At 38.7% G+C, this 20,183-nt stretch overlaps 1 protein-coding gene across 24 annotated transcripts in view; it reads left to right on the top strand.

Annotated features, from left to right (window-relative positions):
* KIDINS220 (kinase D interacting substrate 220) overlaps window positions 1–20,183 on the top strand; it is a 96,254-nt gene that overhangs the window by 66,049 nt on the left and 10,022 nt on the right. For 7 of the 24 annotated variants that reach the window (XM_043917011.1, XM_043917010.1, XM_043916994.1 and 4 more), the window contains 6 exons: window positions 659–772; window positions 1,508–1,564; window positions 8,127–8,159; window positions 12,277–12,405; window positions 16,841–16,939; window positions 18,445–18,678. In XM_043917011.1, coding sequence (XP_043772946.1) covers window positions 659–772; window positions 1,508–1,564; window positions 8,127–8,159; window positions 12,277–12,405; window positions 16,841–16,939; window positions 18,445–18,678 — 666 coding nt within the window. The remainder of the gene's footprint in view (window positions 1–658; window positions 773–1,507; window positions 1,565–8,126; window positions 8,160–12,276; window positions 12,406–16,840; window positions 16,940–18,444; window positions 18,679–20,183) is intronic. The other 17 variants (XM_043917013.1, XM_043917014.1, XM_043917006.1 and 14 more) reach the window with 4 other exon arrangements.

Below are 20,183 nucleotides of genomic sequence, written 5' to 3'. Positions count from 1 at the left end.
TCTTTATATTTAGCCCATATAATCTGATAGCTCCTGTTTATATGAAGCTGGCTACAGATAAATCCTATAGTTAGAGATTTTCTCTAAACAGTGGATTCCCCATTTAAATAATATCCTTGCTTATTTAGTAGATACAGTAAACTCCAGGGTATAAAATACAAAGTAAAATCTAGTAACTCGGAGTAACAATATTCCTGAAATCCATGCTAGGAGGTTCTTAAATAATTCAGACTGTTTTTTTGGTCTTACTTAAGGCTAGTCTTTTTTTGGTAAAGAATAATACTCAATCGAGAGTCTGTTCTGCTTTTTTTTGTGAGTTTGTGAGTTAATATTTATATTTGTAAATCACTTAGAACCTGACACATGGTAAACTGCCCATAAAAGTGTTAAATGTAAAGAGAAACTCTGGTGTCAACTTATAAAGTACAAAACTTTAGTTGCTTTATAAAAAGATTGTATTAAATCAACAATATAAAAATTTAAATAATATGACTTAAGTTTGGGTTTGATATCTTATAGATGTGAGTGAGGCATTTTTTCTTCTGTTTTGTCACTTGCATTTAAAAATTTGGAGTTGTATTTTGTTGGTTAGTTTCATTTGATAAAGCTCATTATACTTTGATTTCGGTAATTGTTTTGTCACGTGTTTTCTCCATAGCCATTCTTTGCCCCCTACCTTTACACGCCAAGGTACTGCCCTGGCGGCTCCCACCATCTCATCTCACGTCCATCAGTAAAAACGAATTTGCCCAGAGATCAGAGCAATGGCCTAGTAAGTATAAAAAAGGGTAACTAAAGTATTACAGTCAGCATTAGAAGTTTGCTTATTTCCTTACTGTAGTAAAAGCACAACTTATTTTATAAATAGTTTCAAAAAACATAACCTATTACTAACACAAAATGTATTTTGTTTTTATTTTGGTCAGGATCTATGGAAGGAAAATGACTAGCAGCCTCAGGGAATGAGTGACGAGTTGTTTACAACCAGAGTGTCTGGCCTAGAATGTATTGTTTGTTATCAAGCTTTTATAACTAAACTTTTACATCTGCTAATATCTGATTTCTTTTTAAAGGACATTCATATATGGTCACTTTATCTATCTAAATATATGCTAGCCCTATGTATAAAAATTAGCTTATATATTGAAGGAATACTTTGATTGACTAGCAGGAATTAAATAGGGCAAGGAAATTATCCAGATGTACTATTAACTCTAATCCAAAGCAAAATACATTTGGGCCTAAAATTCTAGGTGTTCCTGATGATAAACTTAGTTTATCAATTTAAAGAAAGAAATTCCCTGTTAATGTTTTTATTTTTAATTAGGAGGTAAAAGCTTTAGAACTTAAACTGTTTATTTAAATTTAAAAATAATATCATTGAAGAAAAAAGTCTGATCACATCCAGGTGTCACTGTCACATATTATTTTAGCATCCTGTTCATTCATCGTCCTTGTTTGGCTCAGCCTGTCACCTTTCACCCACACTCTTGTTTTGTGTTGCTAGGAAGTTATCAAGGAGGATGCTGCTGAGGGCCTTTCTTCACCCACAGACTCCTCAAGGGTAATGGAGTAGTCTTGTGGTGTGGACCGCGAGCCTCTCCCGCTTTTGCAGCAGTAACGACTCTTAACCGTGATGACAGCAGTTCACTAACTCTGCGTCTGTGGTGTGATGGGCTGCTAGTGTAGAGTAGCTGAGTACTAATAATTATAGCTCACGGATTAATTAAAAAGCTAATGTTTAACTTTACCCTTCATTTCCTCCTGCTTTTCCCCTTTTTCAATGACGTGGGATGGGTTTTGTGTTTTTACTTTTTTGGTCGTCCAGTAAGGAAGGGGTTCTTCCAGCAACCATCAGGAACATCCACTTGGTGGTATTTGTTCCTTAATGTTGGGCCTTATTTTCACACTTGCCTGTTTTTTTCCTGAAATTGGTACTGCATGTGTAGAATATTTTTGAGAATATTCATAATTGACCTTGAGACTACAAAAAAGACATTGTGAGCTAGTTTGATGTAGACCAGGAATGGATCCTCAGTGACTCATGCTTCATCTCGGCGCCCACACTTAGTGTAAATTCAGTGCCACTACAGTGCTACTTTTCTTTACCTATATACAGCTGATCCTTAAACAGAGCAGGAGTTGGGGCACTGACCCTCCTACCAGCCTAAAATCCTGAGAGTCTAAATTAGAAACTAGAACTTATGGTCAGCCGTACAGTGTAGTCTTTACTCTTGATCTGTGGTTCTGTGTCTCTGGATTCAGACAACCTCAGACTGTGTGTGTTTGTGTGTCAGTCGCTCAGTCATGTCTGACTCTTTGCCATCCCATGGACTGTAGCCCACCAGGCTCCTCTGTCCATGGAATTCTCCAGGCGAGAATATGGCCGTGGTTTGCCATGCCCTTCAGGGTTTATTCCCAACCCAGGGATCGATTGAACCTGGGTCTCCTGCATCGCAGACAGATTCTTTGCTGTTAGTACTGTTATATTTACCATTGAAAAAAATCTGCATGTAAGTGGACCTGCGCAGTTCAAACCTGTGTTGTTCAAGGTTCAACTGTATTTATTAAAATAAAATTTGCAGATAAAGCTAGTCCAGCATGTAAAGGGAATTATTTAAAACTTTCCCCTCAACACTTTAGGATGGGTTTCTTTAAAAAAAAACAACTTTTGTAGAAAATCACTTTGTATATTTATTATTTAAGTCTTTGTACTTAATAAGTACATTTAATATGATGAGACTCAGAATCTTCATTCAGTCAGTGAGGAATTTTAAGAACCCAGTTTGTATTCTCAGTTCTGTTGATTTATTTGCAGAATGTTATGCCCATGTAAACATGGTCAATTTAATATAAAGAAAGGTGGCATAGCAGTTGGAATTAATTTAGTGAAGTAGTGCATCCTGAATTTATGCATAATTTTTAACTTAAAACATGCGCTTGAATAGGCAGTGGTTTTGTAATTTTAATTTTCTTTGAGTTAATATTAGTGAGATAGAGAACCATTTTGGTGTTTTCATTGAGGGGCTGATGATTCTTTTTTAAGTCATTAACATTTTAGCTGAAGTGTTTGAGAGACTTCATTATCCACAAATGATAGACACAATAAACCATAGTAATTTCATTTGGGTGTTAGGGGAATCTTTAGTCCATGGATCATTGCCACCATATGCAAGAATGAGTTTTAGTTTAGTCAGAGAGCCTTTAATACATAGATTCATGCATGCAATGCAATTGTCTGAGCTAAAATTCCTCAGCAAACTTTTGATGAAAGTTAGGTCCTGTGAAGAATTTGATGGTCTTAATGACAGAGACATGCTGAAATAGCTATTCCGGTCCTTAAGGATAAACACTTGTGAGTAAAAGGTGTCTGTAATTTCAGGGACCAGTGAAGGAGCATTAGGCAAATTTTAAAATGAGTTTTTGGGGAAGGGGAAATAATGCAATTCTTAAGTTGTGTGTATAAGCCCAATAACAGAGAATAAACATGCCCTGAAGATATTAGTGCCTTTGTTTAGTAAAATAACTCTAGGATTTGCTGTTCTTTTAATATTAAATGGTAGTTTTGTTATCTCCTTAGTGAATAGTAGTTGCTTCCCAAGCCGCCTTTGCTTTTAAGAAATTAACAATGACAGTAGCATGTAGCATTTATTTTGCAGTAGACTAGTCCAAGTAGACACTTAGTTCAAAGCCATGTTAAAAAAAACAGTGGTGGAAATGTGGAGAAGTATCTATCCAGGGGAGCATCTTATGGGATCTTTATAGCTGAACCAGCACAGAAGTAATTAATGTAAAATTTTTTAGCCCTTCATGGCTCCTATGACTTCCCAGGGCTGTAGTAGTAGACTGTAATTCTTGAGATAAGAAGACTGCAGACTGAGTTCATGTCTGCTCACTCAACTGTCCCCCTATGGGCAGCACTTGATGATGAGAGCTGCTTGTGGATAAGTCAGGAGCTCCATAAACATTTTTGGACAAATTGTCTTGTCAATGTGGACACAGAATAATGACTTAAAAAAAAAAACCTGCCTGATCACAGAGAGTTAACCAGCTCTCTGTGATCTTTTCAATATAGATGGTCTCATCTTTTTTTTTTTAACCTCAAGAAATTTCTCATCACCCTTTATAAAGTGGATCCTTATGAAAACAACTGGGTTTTCTCTCATTCACGAACACTGTAATGACTGTGACTTGTGAAGGCCAGCCAAGGACTTAGCAGGTAAATTACAGATATGTCCAGGTGTTACATGAAGGTGAATTTGCAAAATGTAAGCCTCTGTGCTGGCTTTCTTCTTCTGTGATTGTATAGTAGAGAAAATAAGTGCCAAACCTTAGAAAACTGACAAAGAATACATTAACGTTGGGCCCGAGATAGGATCCCCAGGATAATAGAGCCAGAAAGGACTCGTGTTTTTCAGACTTTCAAAGCAGAAAAGACTTTTTAAGAAATGAAATCTCAATCAGAATTTCAGTTTATGAAACCAGTAAAAACAAGAACTCTGGCCTCCACCTTGGTGGACTTGGCATTGACTCTGGGGGATCCTCGTGCTCTGTGCTCAGTTGTGTCAAGACTCTTTGCGACCCCACAGACCGTAGCCTAGCGGGCTCCTCTGTCCATAGGAGCCTCCAGGGAAGAATACTGGAGTGGGTTGCCATGGTCTCCTCCAGGGGATCTTCTCCTCCCCAGGGATCGAACCCACATCTCCTGCATTGGCAGGTGCATTCTTTACCATTGAGCCATCTGGGAAGCCCAGAGAACACCAGTACCCATGGTCTAGTCCAGCACCATGCTGCAGGTGTACCTGAACTGAGGCTCACAGGAGGGAGCCCTCGGTGCAGAACTGGAATCCGCATGGCCAGTACCTGGAAGCGTTCCTCACCACTGTGCTGCCCCCTTTGCCTCCGTTAATACTAAGCCTGACTTGGTCAGGAGCTTGGTGTTCAAGGTGAATAGGCCCTGGTGATTAGCTCTCTACCTTGGAGAAATTACTTAAGCTCTCTGATACTCCCTCATCTGGAAAAAGCAGGCCTTACCTCATAGGTCTGATTTAAGGATTACTCAGCCTTCGCATTGGAGAAGGTAATGGCAACCCACTGCAGTACTCTTGCCTGGAAAATCCCATGGATGGAGGAGCCTGGTAGGCTGCAGCCCATGGGGTTGTGAAGAGTCGGACACGACTGAGCAACTTCACTTTCACTTTTCACTTTCATGCATTGGAGAAGGAAATGGCAACCCACTCCAGTGTTCTTGCCTGGAGAATCCCAGGGACGGCGGAGCCTGGTGGGCTGCCGTCTGTGGGGTCACACAGAGCCAGACACGACTGAAGTGACTTAGCAGCAGCAGCAGCAGTCTTCGCATACTTTAAGTACTTAATAATCATTCCTATTACTACCGTCCCAGAGGCCAAATTCCATGAAACTTTAAAGACTCAGAAACTAAAACTGTGTTAAATAACCTTTCCTCAGTGGTAGGAGTGGTGCATACACACTCCAGGCATTTTAGATTAACTTGACCTGTTGATGCTTTTTATGGCCCCAAAAGGTGGTTTGATTTTCTCGAATCAGTTTGTTTTCTTAGAATTGAGAAGGATTTCCAGGTTGTCTGAATGCTCCAAATACTTTACACTTTTGAAAACTTTACAGGAGAGTTTTACTTGGTGCCTTTACCTTCTTTCAGTCCAGGCCCCTCTAGGAAGTAGCAGCATTCAGATCACTCAGTGACCATGAAGGGATGAACCCACAAAGGAGGGCCTTTCATGAGTCAGGTCTCCTCAGTGGCATTTTGTTGTGGTCTTTCAGAGAGTTGCTCTTTGAAAGAGTCATATTCGGTCTATTTTTATTTAAGGTGTGGCTGCTCATTTTTGAGAGGAGGGAGTGTTTTCTTGAAGAGGATGTTTTCAAAGGAAAGTGTAATGGAGGCTTTCCTTATCCTTGTATCCTTCCTTGGATTACTTACCATCAAGTCCTTCACATGCCTGTGTGATCATCCACTGTTTCACTATTGCAGTGGGATGGGCAGTGAACAAAACTGATGGAAACCCTGGCTTCCTGGAGCTGATGGGTTGGAGGGCTGCCAAGAGGGGGAATGATCAGTGCTACCAAGTCAGCTCTTTCTCGACCTTCTCTGCTGCAGGGTTTTCTCGGTATCTTTAGATCAGCTGCTGCACTGAAAAGGCACAAAACTGATTAGCATGACATTGGATGGTAAAGAACTTCAGCGGCATTGTTAGGAGCAGTACCCTGCCTTCCGGTGTGCCGTTACTTTTACTTTTAGAGTTGGGTGAAAATTACTGAATGAAAGTCCTAGAAATGAAAGTCTTGGTTTTCATTAAACTGGATCCAGTTGGTGGAGTGACCAAGTGAAAAAAAGATGGGACTCCACTGTAGATCATTTTATTTCCACCACTGGTTTAGAACTAGTAACCTGTTTTCAAACAAATGGATGTCCAGATCATGCCGTCTGTCATCATTCAGGAGCAGACTTGGACGAGAAAGCTAAAGATGCCATGGGTAAGGCAGGGCACGTTTCAGGTTTCCCTGGGCTGTAGTCTTAGGGTGGGTGTTCTCTGACAGCCCCCAGGACCTTCTCTCTGTAGGTTCACTCACACTGTCTAAATTTAGTAGTGCATTTTTATTAACTTCTTTAGTTTGGAAAGTTATTAACATTTTTTTCTTTTCATAATATAGTGAAAAATTGTATTCACTTCCAGCTTCAAAGTCTTTGTGCCAGACTTCAGCTCAAGAAAACATTTTTCCTAAACAATAAACTACAACTAAATTGGTTGAGACACTATCGAAGAAATAGGATATTGTAATATTGATACCATTGAAATCCTAGAGTACAGTTAAAAGTTAAAAAACCATAACAAAATCATATTTTGAACTTGAGTTTTTTAAAAAGATTGCCCTTTGCATGTGGTGTCAAACCTCATCTGTCAGCTTTAACCTACGTATTATTTCTCATGTAGTTTGAAGAGAAAGTTACATTTTCCAGCTTGATAACAATAGCCTTCTTTTGTGTTTTGGTATCTTGTAGTAAACTATAATCTCACCAGTGCTCCTTTTTGATATTTTTTCAAGTTTCTACAGATATTCAGAAGTACCTATAGTAAGTTTAACATGTAAACCAGAAAGCAGAGTTCCCATGAAGTGCTCCAGATAGTGAACATGTTAAAAGAACATTGTAAATTGATTCAACATTGTTAGTTACTTCTAGATTATTTGAACTAGTTTGAGAAGATTTACCGCCAGCCTAATCTGTGCAGAACAATAATTGATAGCAGTGTGTCAGCTTTGAATTAGGGATTTAAAGAGCTACATCGGGAATTTCCTACTAGCCCAGTGGTTAGGATTCTGGACTTTTACTGACAGGGACCAGGTTCGATCCCTGGTTGGGGAACTAAGATCCCACAAGCTGTGCTGTGCCAAAACAAAAAAAAAATAAAAAAAGAAAACTGCATCAGTAAAATAGTTACCTTACTGATAGTGTGCCAATATTTTTTCACTGTTACATTTATGATTTTTTGAGCTGCTCGGCTCTTATGGCCTTTGTTTTCAAATGATACGTCGGTGCATGCCCAGTGAAACAAAACCTAAATCTGAAAAGTATATTTCTGAACATTAACTATTAGTGTGACTAGAAAATGTTTTATGAAGAGATCATGTGAATTCCAAGTATTTAAACCTTGCTATTAAATTGACCTGCAATTAATAGTTGCAGTTTTTTTAGTTAGAATGTTAAAAATTAATTTTAAAGTAATTGTATATAGTAGGAATATTGACTTTTCGTAGCAAATTTTATTTATCTGGTTTTCTTGTTGAATGTATGGCCCATGGCTTATTCTTCTAACAGGAAGAATATTAAATTTGAGAGTACAATTTTAAAATTACCAAGCACATGTTAATGAGATTAAACTGTGTGTGTGTGTGTTGTGTGTGTGTGTTTTGTGTGTGTGTGTGTGTGTGCGCGCGTGCACGGATGTTCCTTTATGTTGCTGTAGAGATGGTGTGTTCAGAGTCGTGGGCAAACAGAGTGACTGAAGTGCTGCCTGTGTTTATTACAGAAGTGTATTTGATGTTTTCCTTTAAGCTCGTGTCCTTCATTCTGTTTTATTCCTTCCTTAAAGCCGTGTGACTCTGGGTTTAACAAACAGAGACAGGTACAGAAACTTTCAGTGAAATCTTACTCATTTTTCTTATTTTAGGCTGTTCGAAGCAATCATTGGCAACTTCCCGCTGGGCTGTTTATAAACCTGTGCTCATTTCAGTGCCTTGGGTTTATTTTTAATAGCTGCTTTCAGCCTCTGCATGGCTCTCATTTCTGGCTAATCAATTCTAAGCTTGTTTGATAATTTACTGAAGATGATGATGTTTCAGAGTGTAGTTTTAATCTACTTACAATATAAAATAATATAGTTACATCAAAGTAATTTAAATCTGTTTTGTTAGTTTTACTTTGACCTGGAGGAATTCTGATTTGTCTATATTTTGAAGTTTGTAAGTATTTAACAGTCTTAAGCAAACTAACATCTTCTGCATTCAGTTTTCTGTGTTAGAAAAAGTTTTTTAGTAGATTGTGATATATACTGAAATGATCTTTCCTTTACTTGTAACAGGTAAATTTCAAGTAAGAATATGCATGATAAACTCTTTAAGTATTACCATTCTATGTATTAAGTAATGTTTTCCATTAAGAACTTAACATATTGAATTATTGACTATACCTTTTCCTTGTCAACTCTTGTCCTTTTTCTTTTGTGAGGTTTCCATCCAAAGATCTTTGTTTCGATACCAAGAGTTATTGTATATGATTACTTTAGAAAAAACTGGGCGAATAGTTACCATTTCTCTTTTATTCAAAGAAGTATATTGTATTTTAGTATATTGATAATCTACTCTTTATTTTGATAAGATCCAACTCACAAATAATCAATAGTCTGACAATAGCTTTGATGGAGTTACAGGGTACCCTGTGTGTCTTTTTCTTAGAAAACTCCTAAAAGTCATTCAAAGATAATATATATCTTCTGCATAATTCCCAGTGAGGGACAAGATATGTTTTCAAGTGATAAAATGTAGAAGTCTTGAAGGATCATGAAAGTAAAACAGTGTGGAGTTTCCTGTTTTAGAGGAAAGAGTAGTGTCTTTATTAACATGTCTGTCTTGCCGAATTCTCTGAGTCCCTTCTTAATGGAAACGTTACTCTCTAACATTTTACATTTCCCCAGCCCCCACACAGACAGAGTTAATCAGTTCCATGTCTGTTATACTTGTTCTTTTTAGCACAATTAAAAATAGAGTTTTTTGTGATTAAAAACTTTTTTTACTTTAAAATAATTTTAGACTTCAAAGGTACAAAAATAGTATCCCCCTATTATTAATATCTTTCCTGATTGTAGTGTATTTCTCCAGAACAGAAATGAAAATTTGTACAATACTCTTAATACAGGCTTTATTTGAATCTTGCCAGTGTTTCCACTAATGTCATTTTTCTGGTCCAAGATCCAGTCCAGTCGTATTTTGTTATTTCTCCTTACAGTTCCCTAATCTGTGATAATTCCTCAGTCTTTCCTTGTCTCTTATGATCGTAAAACTTTTGAAGAATACTGATCAGATACTTTGTAGACTGCCCTTCTGTTTGGGCTTGTTTACCATTTCCTAATGATTAGAAGGAGATTATACATCTTTGCAAGAGACCCACAGAAAGTGATACGTGTCCTCCATGTATCACATTTGAGGGTCTGTGAGGGCCTGCATCTTCCCAGTGGTCATAGGGACCTCAGTCATGTGGTTAGGGCAGCATCTGCCAGGTTTCAACACTGTGAGGTTATGTCTTTCCCTTTGTAATGAATGAATATTTAGGGGGAGATACTTTGAAACTGCAGATAATCCTGTTCCTCCTTATACTTTTCTCATGAATTTTAGTGGTGTCTTGTGTACCGCCACTTTTGTTGTGTTTTCCGGGTGGTAATTTTCTGTTCTACATTTACTAATTGGAATTCTATAAGTAAAAGCTGTCTCTTCTTCCTCATTTACTTACTTACTCAACTTTTTATTTTTATCAGTGTGGATTCATGGCATTTAATTCTGTGAATTATAATCCAGTATGATCATTATAATCCAGTTATAATCCAGTATGATAAAACTGTGCATTTGTGATTTTTGTAATCACAGAAATGTAGACAAGTTTAAATGTACCCAGAAAGAAGAGATAGGTTGAGGAATGAAAACATTTGAAAAACAGTATTAAAGATCATTTAAAAGATAAATACTGTTCAGTGATAAGAAGGAATGAAGTATGAATCCATGCTATAGCATAGATGAACGTTGAGAATATACTAAGTGGAAAAAGCGAGTTACAAAAGGTCACAGATTGTGTGGTTCTGTTTAGGTATCCCAAATAGGCAAATCCACAGAAACAGAAAGTAGGTCAGTGGTTGCTAGGGGTTAGGACTGGGTGTTGGGAGGGATGAAGGTTGACTGCTAATAGTGTAGAATTGCTAAACTTTTAGGGCTCTGATAATGTCCTAAAGTTAAGTGTAGTGATGGTGTCACAGCTATGAGAAGATACTCAACATCACTGAATTGTGTACTTTAAATCAGAGAATTGTTTGTGAATTATATTTCACATAAACCTGTTTAAAAGAAAGAAAAAACAAATATGGTTATTAAAAATTCATAGAAAGCATTTAAAGTTTCCATAGCAGATAGTGGGTAATTAACACTTAAATATTGGCTGTTCTCATCCAGGCAGAAAATAGAACTATGTATAGAAATATGAACTAAATCATGGAAATACTAGTGTTGTGCTGTACTTAGTATTTTTGAAGTAATTGAGAACCTCAGACCATATAATACATGGCATATTTTAAATTTATATTTAATTAAAAACAAGCTATAAATGGTATATTCCAAATCATTAATTTATAAATTTTTATGGGACTGTCTTGCACTTGTAAACTTGCTGAGACTCCCTCTTATAAAATGACTACCTTACTGTCTGTTCAGTATGGTCTCATCTACTAACTATATTTATATGTAATTAGGTATATATTGCTTATATACTGTGTGTGTATATTTATTTATCAGTTCATAATAGAGAATTATATTATACTTTCATGTTGCAAATAATGTTTAACAAGTAGCTCCCAGGCAGTTTTGGCTGTCATAGTCTACTTTTGTCTTGATGATGACAAAAGAGGCAGTAGAAAATTTAAATTGACACATCCTTGGGGATAGGATAAATGATATTTATCATTTTAAGACTAAATTGACTGGTAAACAAGACAGATCATTTGTAACATTATCCTCTATACTAGTTGGCTTGTCTTCTCTTTATTTTGGTTATAGTTTCTGTAAACTCTTTAAAGATAGACAGTGGCAACAAAGAAAATAAGAAGTTGTAAGACCTGATAAGTTAGGGTTCCGATCTGAATCTACCACTAACTAGCTGTTTATTCTGTGAGTTTGAAGCCAAAACTTACCTCTTTGGAGCCCAGTGACCACATCTGTAATTGAGGAGATTTGTATGTAATTAGCCACAGGCAAATACTTCTTTAGTATGTCTCTGTATTCAGAAAATATTTTTCTTCTTAGTAAACACTAGGTTTATTATTTTGACTTTTCTTTTAAATGAGACTGAATTTTGATGGATTATATTTGCTTCCACATGTGTTAAGAAGTACTGTTGTTTTATACTTACACGATTATTGTATAGGTTCTTAAGGGGAGGTTTTAGATCTCTTGGATATAAAATATGATCAAGATCTGAAAACTTCAGCTGTTGTAGACTGTTAAGGTAATCTGTGAAGACATTTAAAGCTGCTGAGTGTCAGCACTTTTAAAATTATCTCATAGGTTTACCTTTTATATTTTTTTTCTATGTTATAGGCATCAGTAATTCCCCCATTCCTTTTTTTTAAGCCCCTGTCTTTCTGTTATTAAGGGCTTCACCTTCCTCTCTTGAGATTTGAGGTTAGGCTTTCTTGAAGTTGGCCTTGGGTTGGCTCATGGAACTTCTGTCTTCTTAGAAAAGTGGTTTCGATCAGGCTATATCTGCTATAATAAAAGATACTCTTTAAGGTAAACAGTAGCTAAATCTGTTCTCTGATGGCATGTCCCATGCTGCACACATTCACTATTTTTACTTAAGTTTGAAAATGTATCTTTAATTGAAGTGCTTTATAGTGTAACTTCATAAGTGTTTCTCTGTCACATGACTGCATGTATCTGACATTAAATGCTATTTATACATGTGTTTTCCCACGACTTACCTAGGGATCAGGCCCAGCCTCAGGTACAGTGCCACTGAATTCAATGAACGTGGATGCGGTTTGTGAGAAACTGAAACAAATCGAAGGGCTGGACCAGAGCATGCTGCCTCAGTACTGTGCAACCATCAAAAAGGTGACCTGCACTTTTACCTGCTCACTCGAGGGCACGGGAGGCGGGCTCTGTGGACAGCGAGCATTTTCTATTTAGGCTATCAAAGATGAGTTCTCTGCTGAGATGGGAAAGCTCAGGTGGAAATAGGTTTCTTACTATTTGTATCCTAAAATTGCCCTTTCATGCCTTAGTTTAGAGATAGATAAAAGAAAGTGCTGTGTTACAGTGCTACTTCACAATGATCTCATGTAAGTCAAAAGTGCTTTGATGAGAAATATTGATTGAAAGCTCTATAGGATTTCACATTAAGGTTGACAACTACTTATATTTCCAGTATGCAGCATAGAACATTTGAAAGCCTTTTCTTTTATGTTACACTTTCTTTCATTATAATATTTGTGATTTAACAATTATCCAAGTAAACCATGCTTGCTTCATTTCCCTCTAATTCTCACTTTCATGTCTTAGAGGACTCTGATCATGTCCCATTTGATACTACCTCTGAGTTTTGGGTTTGCAAGGCTGACACACTTGAGGTTCTTTTCTTCCTAGATCTTTTCTTGCAGTTCCAGTAATTACCATGAGCGTGAGATTTCAAGGTGTCTTCCCATGTACAGGGCTAACTGAGCCCCAGTTTTAATAGGTATTTCCACTAAGTTATGCTTTTTCTATCAGAGATTTAGTGACGTAGGACATTAACAACAGCCTCTAGTATTTATATACTTTAAAGAATGGCATCTAAAAAGTTAATTATGAACATATATACTATCTTACTGCCCGAAGAGAATGCACTAGTCATAGCAAACACCCTCTTCTAACAAAACAAGTGATGACTCTACACATGGACTTCACCAGATGGTCAACACTGAATCAGATTGATTATATTCTTTGCAGCCAAAGATGGAGAAGCTCTATACAGTCAGAAGAAACAAAACCAGGAGCTGACTGTGGCTCAGATCATGAACTCCTTATTATAAAATTCAGACTTAATTAAGTTGAAGAAAGTAGGGAAAACCACTAGACCATTCAGGTACGACCTAAATCAAATCCCTTACAATTATACAGTAGAAGTGAGAAATAGATTTAAGGGGTTAGATCTGATAGAGTGCCTGAAGAACTATGGATGGAGGTTCGTGACATTGTACAGGAGGCAGTGATCAAGACCATCCTCAAAAACAAATGCAAAAAGCCAAAATGGTTGTCTGAGGAGGCCTTACAAATAGCTGACAAAAGAAGAGGCGCTAAAGGCAAGGGATAAAAGGAAAGATATATCCATCTGAATACAGCGTTCCAAAGAATAGCAGGGAGAGATAAGAAAGCCTTCCTCAGTGATCAATGCAAAGAAATAGAGGAGAACTATAGAATTGGAAAGACGAGATCTCTTCAAGAAAATCAGAGACAACAAGGGAACATTTCATACAAATAATGGGCACGATAAAGGACAGAAATGGTATAGACCTAACAGAAGCAGAAGATGTTAAGAAGAGGTGGCAAGAATACACAGAAGAACTACACAAGAAACATCTTTATGACCCAGATAACCACAGTGGTGTGATTACTCACCTAGAGCCAGACATCCTGGAATGTGAAGTCAAGTGGGCCTTAGGAAGCATCACTACGAACAAAGCTAGTGGAGGTGATGGAATTCCAGCTGAGCTATTTCAGATCCTAAAAGATGATGCTGTGAAAGTGCTGCACTCAATATGCCGGCAAATTTGGAAAACTCAGCAGTGGCCACAGGACTGGAAAAGGTCAGCTTTCATTCCAATCCCAAAGAAAGGCAATGCCAAAGAATGCTCAAACTACCACTCAATTGCCATCATCTCACAACACTAGCAAAGTAATGCTCAAAATTTTCCAAGCCAGGCTTCAACAGTACGTGAACCGTGAACTTTTATCTGCTCAAGCTGGATTTAGAAAAGGCAGAGGAACCAGAAATCAAGTTGCCAACATCTGTTGGATCATTGAAAAAGCAAGAGAGTTCCAGAAAAACATCTATTTCTGCTTTATTGACTATGCCAGTCTGTGACTGTGTGGATCTGAACTGTGGAAAATTCTTAAAGAGATGGGAATACCAGACCACCTTACCTGTCTCCTGTGAAACCTGTATACAGGTCAAGAAGCAACAGTTAGAACTAGACATGGAACAAAAAACTGGTTGCAAATTGGGAAAGGAGTGCGTCAAGGCTGTATATTGTCACCCTGCTTATTTAACTTACATGCAGAGTACATTATGTGAAATGCCAGGCTGGATGAACCACAAGCTGGAATCAAGATTACTAGGAGAAATATCAGTAACCTTAGATACACAGATGACACCACCCTTGTGGCAGAAGGCAAAGAGGAACTAAAGAGCCTCTTGATGAAAGTGAAAGAGGAGAGTAAAAAAGCTGGCTTAAAACTCAACATTTAAAAATGAAGATTATGGCATCTGGTCCCATCTCTTCCTGGCAAATAGATGGGGAAACAATGGAAACAGCGAGAGACTTTCTTTCCTTGGCCTCCAAAATCACTGCAGACGGTGACTGCAGCCATGAAATTAAAAGACACCTGCTCCTTGGAAGAAAAGCTATGATCAACCTAGACAGCATATTAAAAAGCAGAGACATTACTTTGAGGACAGAGGTCCATCTAGTCAAAGCTATGGTTTTTCCAGTAGTCATGTATGATGTGAGAGTCATGTATGGATGTGAGAGAAAGAAAGCTGAGTGCCAAAGAATTGACACTTTTGAACTGTGGTGTTGGAGAAGACTCTTGAGAGTCCCTTGGACAGCAAAGAGATCGAAGCAGTCCATCCTAAAGGAGATCAGTCCTGAATATTCATTGGGAGGACTGATGTTGAGGCTGAAGCTCCAATACTTTGGCCACCTGATGCAAAGAACTGACTCATTGGAAAAAACCCTGATGCTGGGAAAGATTGAAGGCAGGAGGAGAAGGGGACAACAGAGGATGAAATGGTTAGATGGCATCACTGACTTGATGGACATGAGTTTGAGCAAGCTCTGGGAGTTGGTGATGGACAGGGAAGCCTGGAGTGCTGCAGTCCATGAGGTCCCAAAGAGTTGGAGACAACTGAGCTATTGAACTGACTGATACTATCTTACTAATCATAGCCTACATTTGGTCAGAAATGCTCAGATAGCACTGGTTTTCTCACAAATCTAGTTATTTCCCATTTGCAAAAGTGTCCAGCACTGCCTTTCCAAGCTATAAACCTCACCCTCTCCTCTAGGCACCTTGATTAGAGTCAGGAAAGGGTGAGGCCTCCACAAATCCTTTGTGGGGATTTTATTTCCCTCAGGACAGTGGTTTTCTCCCTGCTCAGCTTTTTGCTACCAGGCCATCATTGGTTTCTTAAGAACTGCTAACCTCCTTGCACTTTCACAGAGGACCCCTGCCATAGGCTTGCTCCGTACAGTCTTTTCTTCAGAATAAATTTGGAAACTGGGCATTCTATCGATTTTAAACATAGGTAACTCATACTTTTACCACAGTTAATAAAGTCAGGTTTTGTATTTTTGTAAAATAAGTAAACTGTTTATTAATTAAGAAAATTCTGTCATTCCTCATCAGAGACCCAGTGGTGATAAGATCGTTTTTTGTGCATTTAGTAGACTGGGAAACTTGTGGTGAACATTTATGGTGGCTGAGGTTATCTAGTGTAGTTGATGAACATGTTTGTCAGTGCTTACTTTATTTAGAAGTAAATGAAGGCTTACCAGGGCTTCCCTGGTAGGTCAGCTGGTAAAGAATCCATCTGCAATGCAGGAGACCCCAGTTCGATTGCTGGGTTGGGAAGATCCACTGGAGAAGGGATAGGTTACCTACTCCAGTGTTCTTGGGCTTCCCTGGTGGCTCAGCTGGTAAAGAATCCACCTGTAATGCGGGAGACCTGGGTTCAATCCCTGGGTTGGGAAGGTCCCCTGGAGAAGAGAAAGGCTACCCACTCCAGTATTCTGGCCTAGAGAATTACATGGGGTCCATGGAATTCCATGGTATAGTCCATGGACTACAGTCCATGGGGTCGCAAAGAGTCAGACACAACTGAGTGACTTTCACTTTCACTTCATTTAGAACTTTGTCAGTGAGCGACCAGCATGCCGACGGACATCTGTGTCCCCTGCCAGCAGCTTGCCTTTGTGCTCAGATTTTATAGGATCAGAGGAGAAAAGTTAGCAGTTTTGTTATTGTACATGGCAGGGAAGGTAGTTTCGGAAATAATTGGGGTTAGCTCTGAGGTTGATCCTTGTGATTTATTTTACTTGAGCACCTGAAACGCTTGGGAAAGTATGGAGTGACTTATGTTGTCCAAATTCTGCTTGTTTACTAATTATTACGTGGGATGATAACCTTCTTTAGGTCAGTGTATTCTAGTCTCTAATATAAATGTGCTTTTTAATCACTGGAAATTCAGAATTTCTCACATTTTGTTTATCTTGTGTTTATTTTTATTCAGGCGAACATAAATGGCCGTGTGTTGGCTCAGTGTAACATTGATGAACTGAAGAAGGAAATGAATATGAATTTTGGAGACTGGCATCTTTTTAGAAGCACAGTAAGATATTTTTAATACTTGTAGATTTACAACATTTTATAAAAGAAGTGCCAGTAAGTACTGGTCTAAACTGCTATTTTCCTATATTTTTAAAAAACATTTAAGAATGACATTTTACAGTTGTGTGTAGGGCTCTTGTGTGCCCTCTTATGTAGAGTATATACAGCAGCACTTAGCAATATTTACTTTTGGTCATTTCACTTGGAAATATGGGAGAGGGGCCACTTGCCAATTCTCCATGCTTTCATTGACCAAGACACTCCTTGACCTCATTCAGTCAGGCTTCTGTAACCCTCTAGGCCTTGACCTTGGTATCTGTTCTCGTTGGGTCTGCATTGCCGAGTTGTAGCCAGAATTCTGTTAAGTCAGTTTAGAAAGAGCCTCACCCTTAATGTCTGATCACCTTCAGTATCTGATCAAATTCCTTATCCCCCCTGCCCCCCACCCCTGGTGATGTGCCAAACCCCTGGCCTGCCTCCAGCGTAAATCCTATCAAGATGGTTCGGCCAAAAAACACCCCTTCCTGCCCTGGTACTGCTGAGGCTTCCTCTTTGCATCTTCCCATCCACTGACCCCCTCACTCCTGGGCTGTAAATGCCCATGTGTTCATGCTGCTTTTGGAATTGAGCCCAGTTCTGTCCTGAGGTCTCCTTGTCCCACTGCAGTAGCTCCTACTGCTTTAGCTGCCGTCCAGCTCTGCTGCTCACTGACACGCTCCAGTCGTGCTTCATCTTAATGTTATGTTACACTAGTAACGCAGTGGCCAAATTAGAGTGTACTGCACGTATGATGATGGTCATCATTCCAGTCATCCTTTAGTATCTGGTGGGGGAGTGGTTCTGGGACCCCTGTGATTCCAAAGTCTTTGTATGCACAAGTCTTTTCTATAAAATGGCATGGTATTTCCACACTACACACATCCTCTTGTATACTTTGAATCACCTACAGATTACTTACAATATCTCATACAGTGTAAATGCTATGCAAATAGTTTTCAGTGCATGGCAAATTCAAGTGTTGATTTTTGGAACTTTCTGAAATCTTTTTGTCTGAATATTTTCAATCTGTGATTGGTTGATTCTGCAAATGCAAAACCACTGGATTCCGAGGGCCAGTTGTACTACCTTTAGTACAGATGGTCCTTGAACAATTTGGAGGTTAATCCACTGACAACTTGGAGTCAGCCATTTATATCCAGGGCTTCTCCACATCCATGGATTCAGGCAGCCTTGGACCACGTAGTAAAAACTGCCATCTCCACTATGGAAAAACATCTGCAAGTATGCGGACCTGCACAGTTCACACCTGTGTCGTTCAAGGGTCAGTTGTATTGTTAATATGAAAGCTGAGCAGATATAGGACAAATTTATTTGAAATTCACTTACAGGAAGTTTGCTTTCTCATTTCCATCATAGTAACTTTGTGTTTAATTTTTTAAATAATTTCTAAAGCTTCTAAAAGGTGCTTTGTCTGCATGGATATTGATGACTTTGTTTACTGTTAAGATATTAGAAATGCGAAATGCAGAAAACCAGGTGGTCCCCGAAGACCCACGTTTACTGAGTGAAAACAGCAGCTCTGTTCCTCACGGTGAACCTGCTCGTCGCTCTGCGCACAGCGAGCTGCCCCACACCGAGCTCTCCAGTCAGGCTCCCTACACCCTGAACTTCAGCTTTGAAGAGCTGAACACGCTCGGCCTGGACGAAGGGGCTCCTCGCCACAGCAACCTAAGTTGGCAGGTATTTACTGGGATGCCATTATTTACATGAGCCAAAGAGGAAGGACAGGGTTGAATTAGCTGGGAATCTGTTGGTGCATTCAGATAGTCATTTAGAAACTCTTCAGTGAGTCCCCAGGTGAACAGGGTAGAGGGAGGCGGCCCTCTTCTCCAGGAGCTGTGTTCTTCTGGAGAGGACAGTCAACAAAACAGAGACAATAACATTATTTCCAAAGATAAGAATTGTGAAAACAGTAAAACAGAGTAATGGCATTGAGGTAGATAGGAACTGGGCTCTCTAGGTGGTTAGCTGAATTCATCCTTCACTTGCTATTTTCTTGTTCAATTCAGTAAGCACTGGCTTAAGATACATCTTCACAGATATTCATTTCCTTTTTATTATCTGATGTTAGACATGGAGGGGCTCTTTCTTTGGATGTTCTTAGAAGAGGGAGGACAGGCAAGGATCAGGATTAAAAACAAAAGTGAGAGAACATGAGAAGGAGAAAGGGGAGGACAAGAAGGAAAAACACTAGGAAAAGATCAGAGCAGGGCACAGAACAGAGGGAAGACAAGCAAGGGAGGAAAAACAGGAAGTAGTTACAAAGAACTCTATGGAAAAGGAACTGTATTTAGAAAAAGCAGTGCCCATTAGGCCTGCTGTTTGTAAGGATATTGTGTTTGGTTTGGTTGTAAAAATATTTTGTTGTTGTTACCTTTTCTTACCTACTATAAATCTTATTTCTTTAAGTTGGGAAAGCATTTTATTACTGTGCATTAACTAAGATAAAAATTTCTATATTTTTCAGTAAATTGAGTCCACACTTGACCCTTTTATGTCTCTGTTTGAACAACAGCGATCCCTTTATTTTCCCTGGAATTTCTTTGAACATTTCCTGAGAAATCCTCATCCTCCATACTTGGTGTTCCCACCATGCCCTGGCAGCTCTCCCAGCCTCCCTTCAGTACTGCCACTCTCATAAAACTTATTTCAAATCTTAGAACCCTTTTACACTCTTAAAAATTATTGAAGGACCCCTAAAGAGCTTTTGTTTATGTAAGTTTTATCTTTCAGTATTTGCCATATTAGAAATAAAAACTGAGAGAAACTTAAAAGTAAACCAGGTATCTTTTAAACTAATGTAAACCAACATAGATGACACTTTTATGAAAAATGACTATTTTTTGAGAATGAAACATATTTACTGAAAATGATAATTGTGTTACCAATCTTTCATGCCTTGCTTAATAGTAGTTAGCTAGATTCCCTTAGCTGGCATTCAGTCTCTTGGGAGGTCACACATGAGGGAACCTCTGGGGACTCCACTGTGCATTATTGTGAGAATGCAAGTGGAAAGGCAAAGGTCATCTTCATATGCTTAGGAAAACAGTTTGGCCCTTGTGGATCCCAGGGAGGGGTACAGAGACTGCACTTGGCGTGAGGGAGCGGCCTCGTCCGCTCAGTGCTCGCTGTGTCTCAGGGAAGCTTCTTGGAGCTGGGTTAGTTCCCTCCTGTGCAAGGAAGAC

The sequence above is a fragment of the Cervus elaphus genome, chromosome 11 (assembly GCF_910594005.1).
Source record: "Cervus elaphus chromosome 11, mCerEla1.1, whole genome shotgun sequence".
NCBI classification, from domain to species: Eukaryota; Metazoa; Chordata; class Mammalia; order Artiodactyla; family Cervidae; genus Cervus; species Cervus elaphus.
The sequence above is the reverse complement of the archived record's forward strand: the minus strand, read 5'-3'. Positions and strand labels throughout refer to the sequence as shown.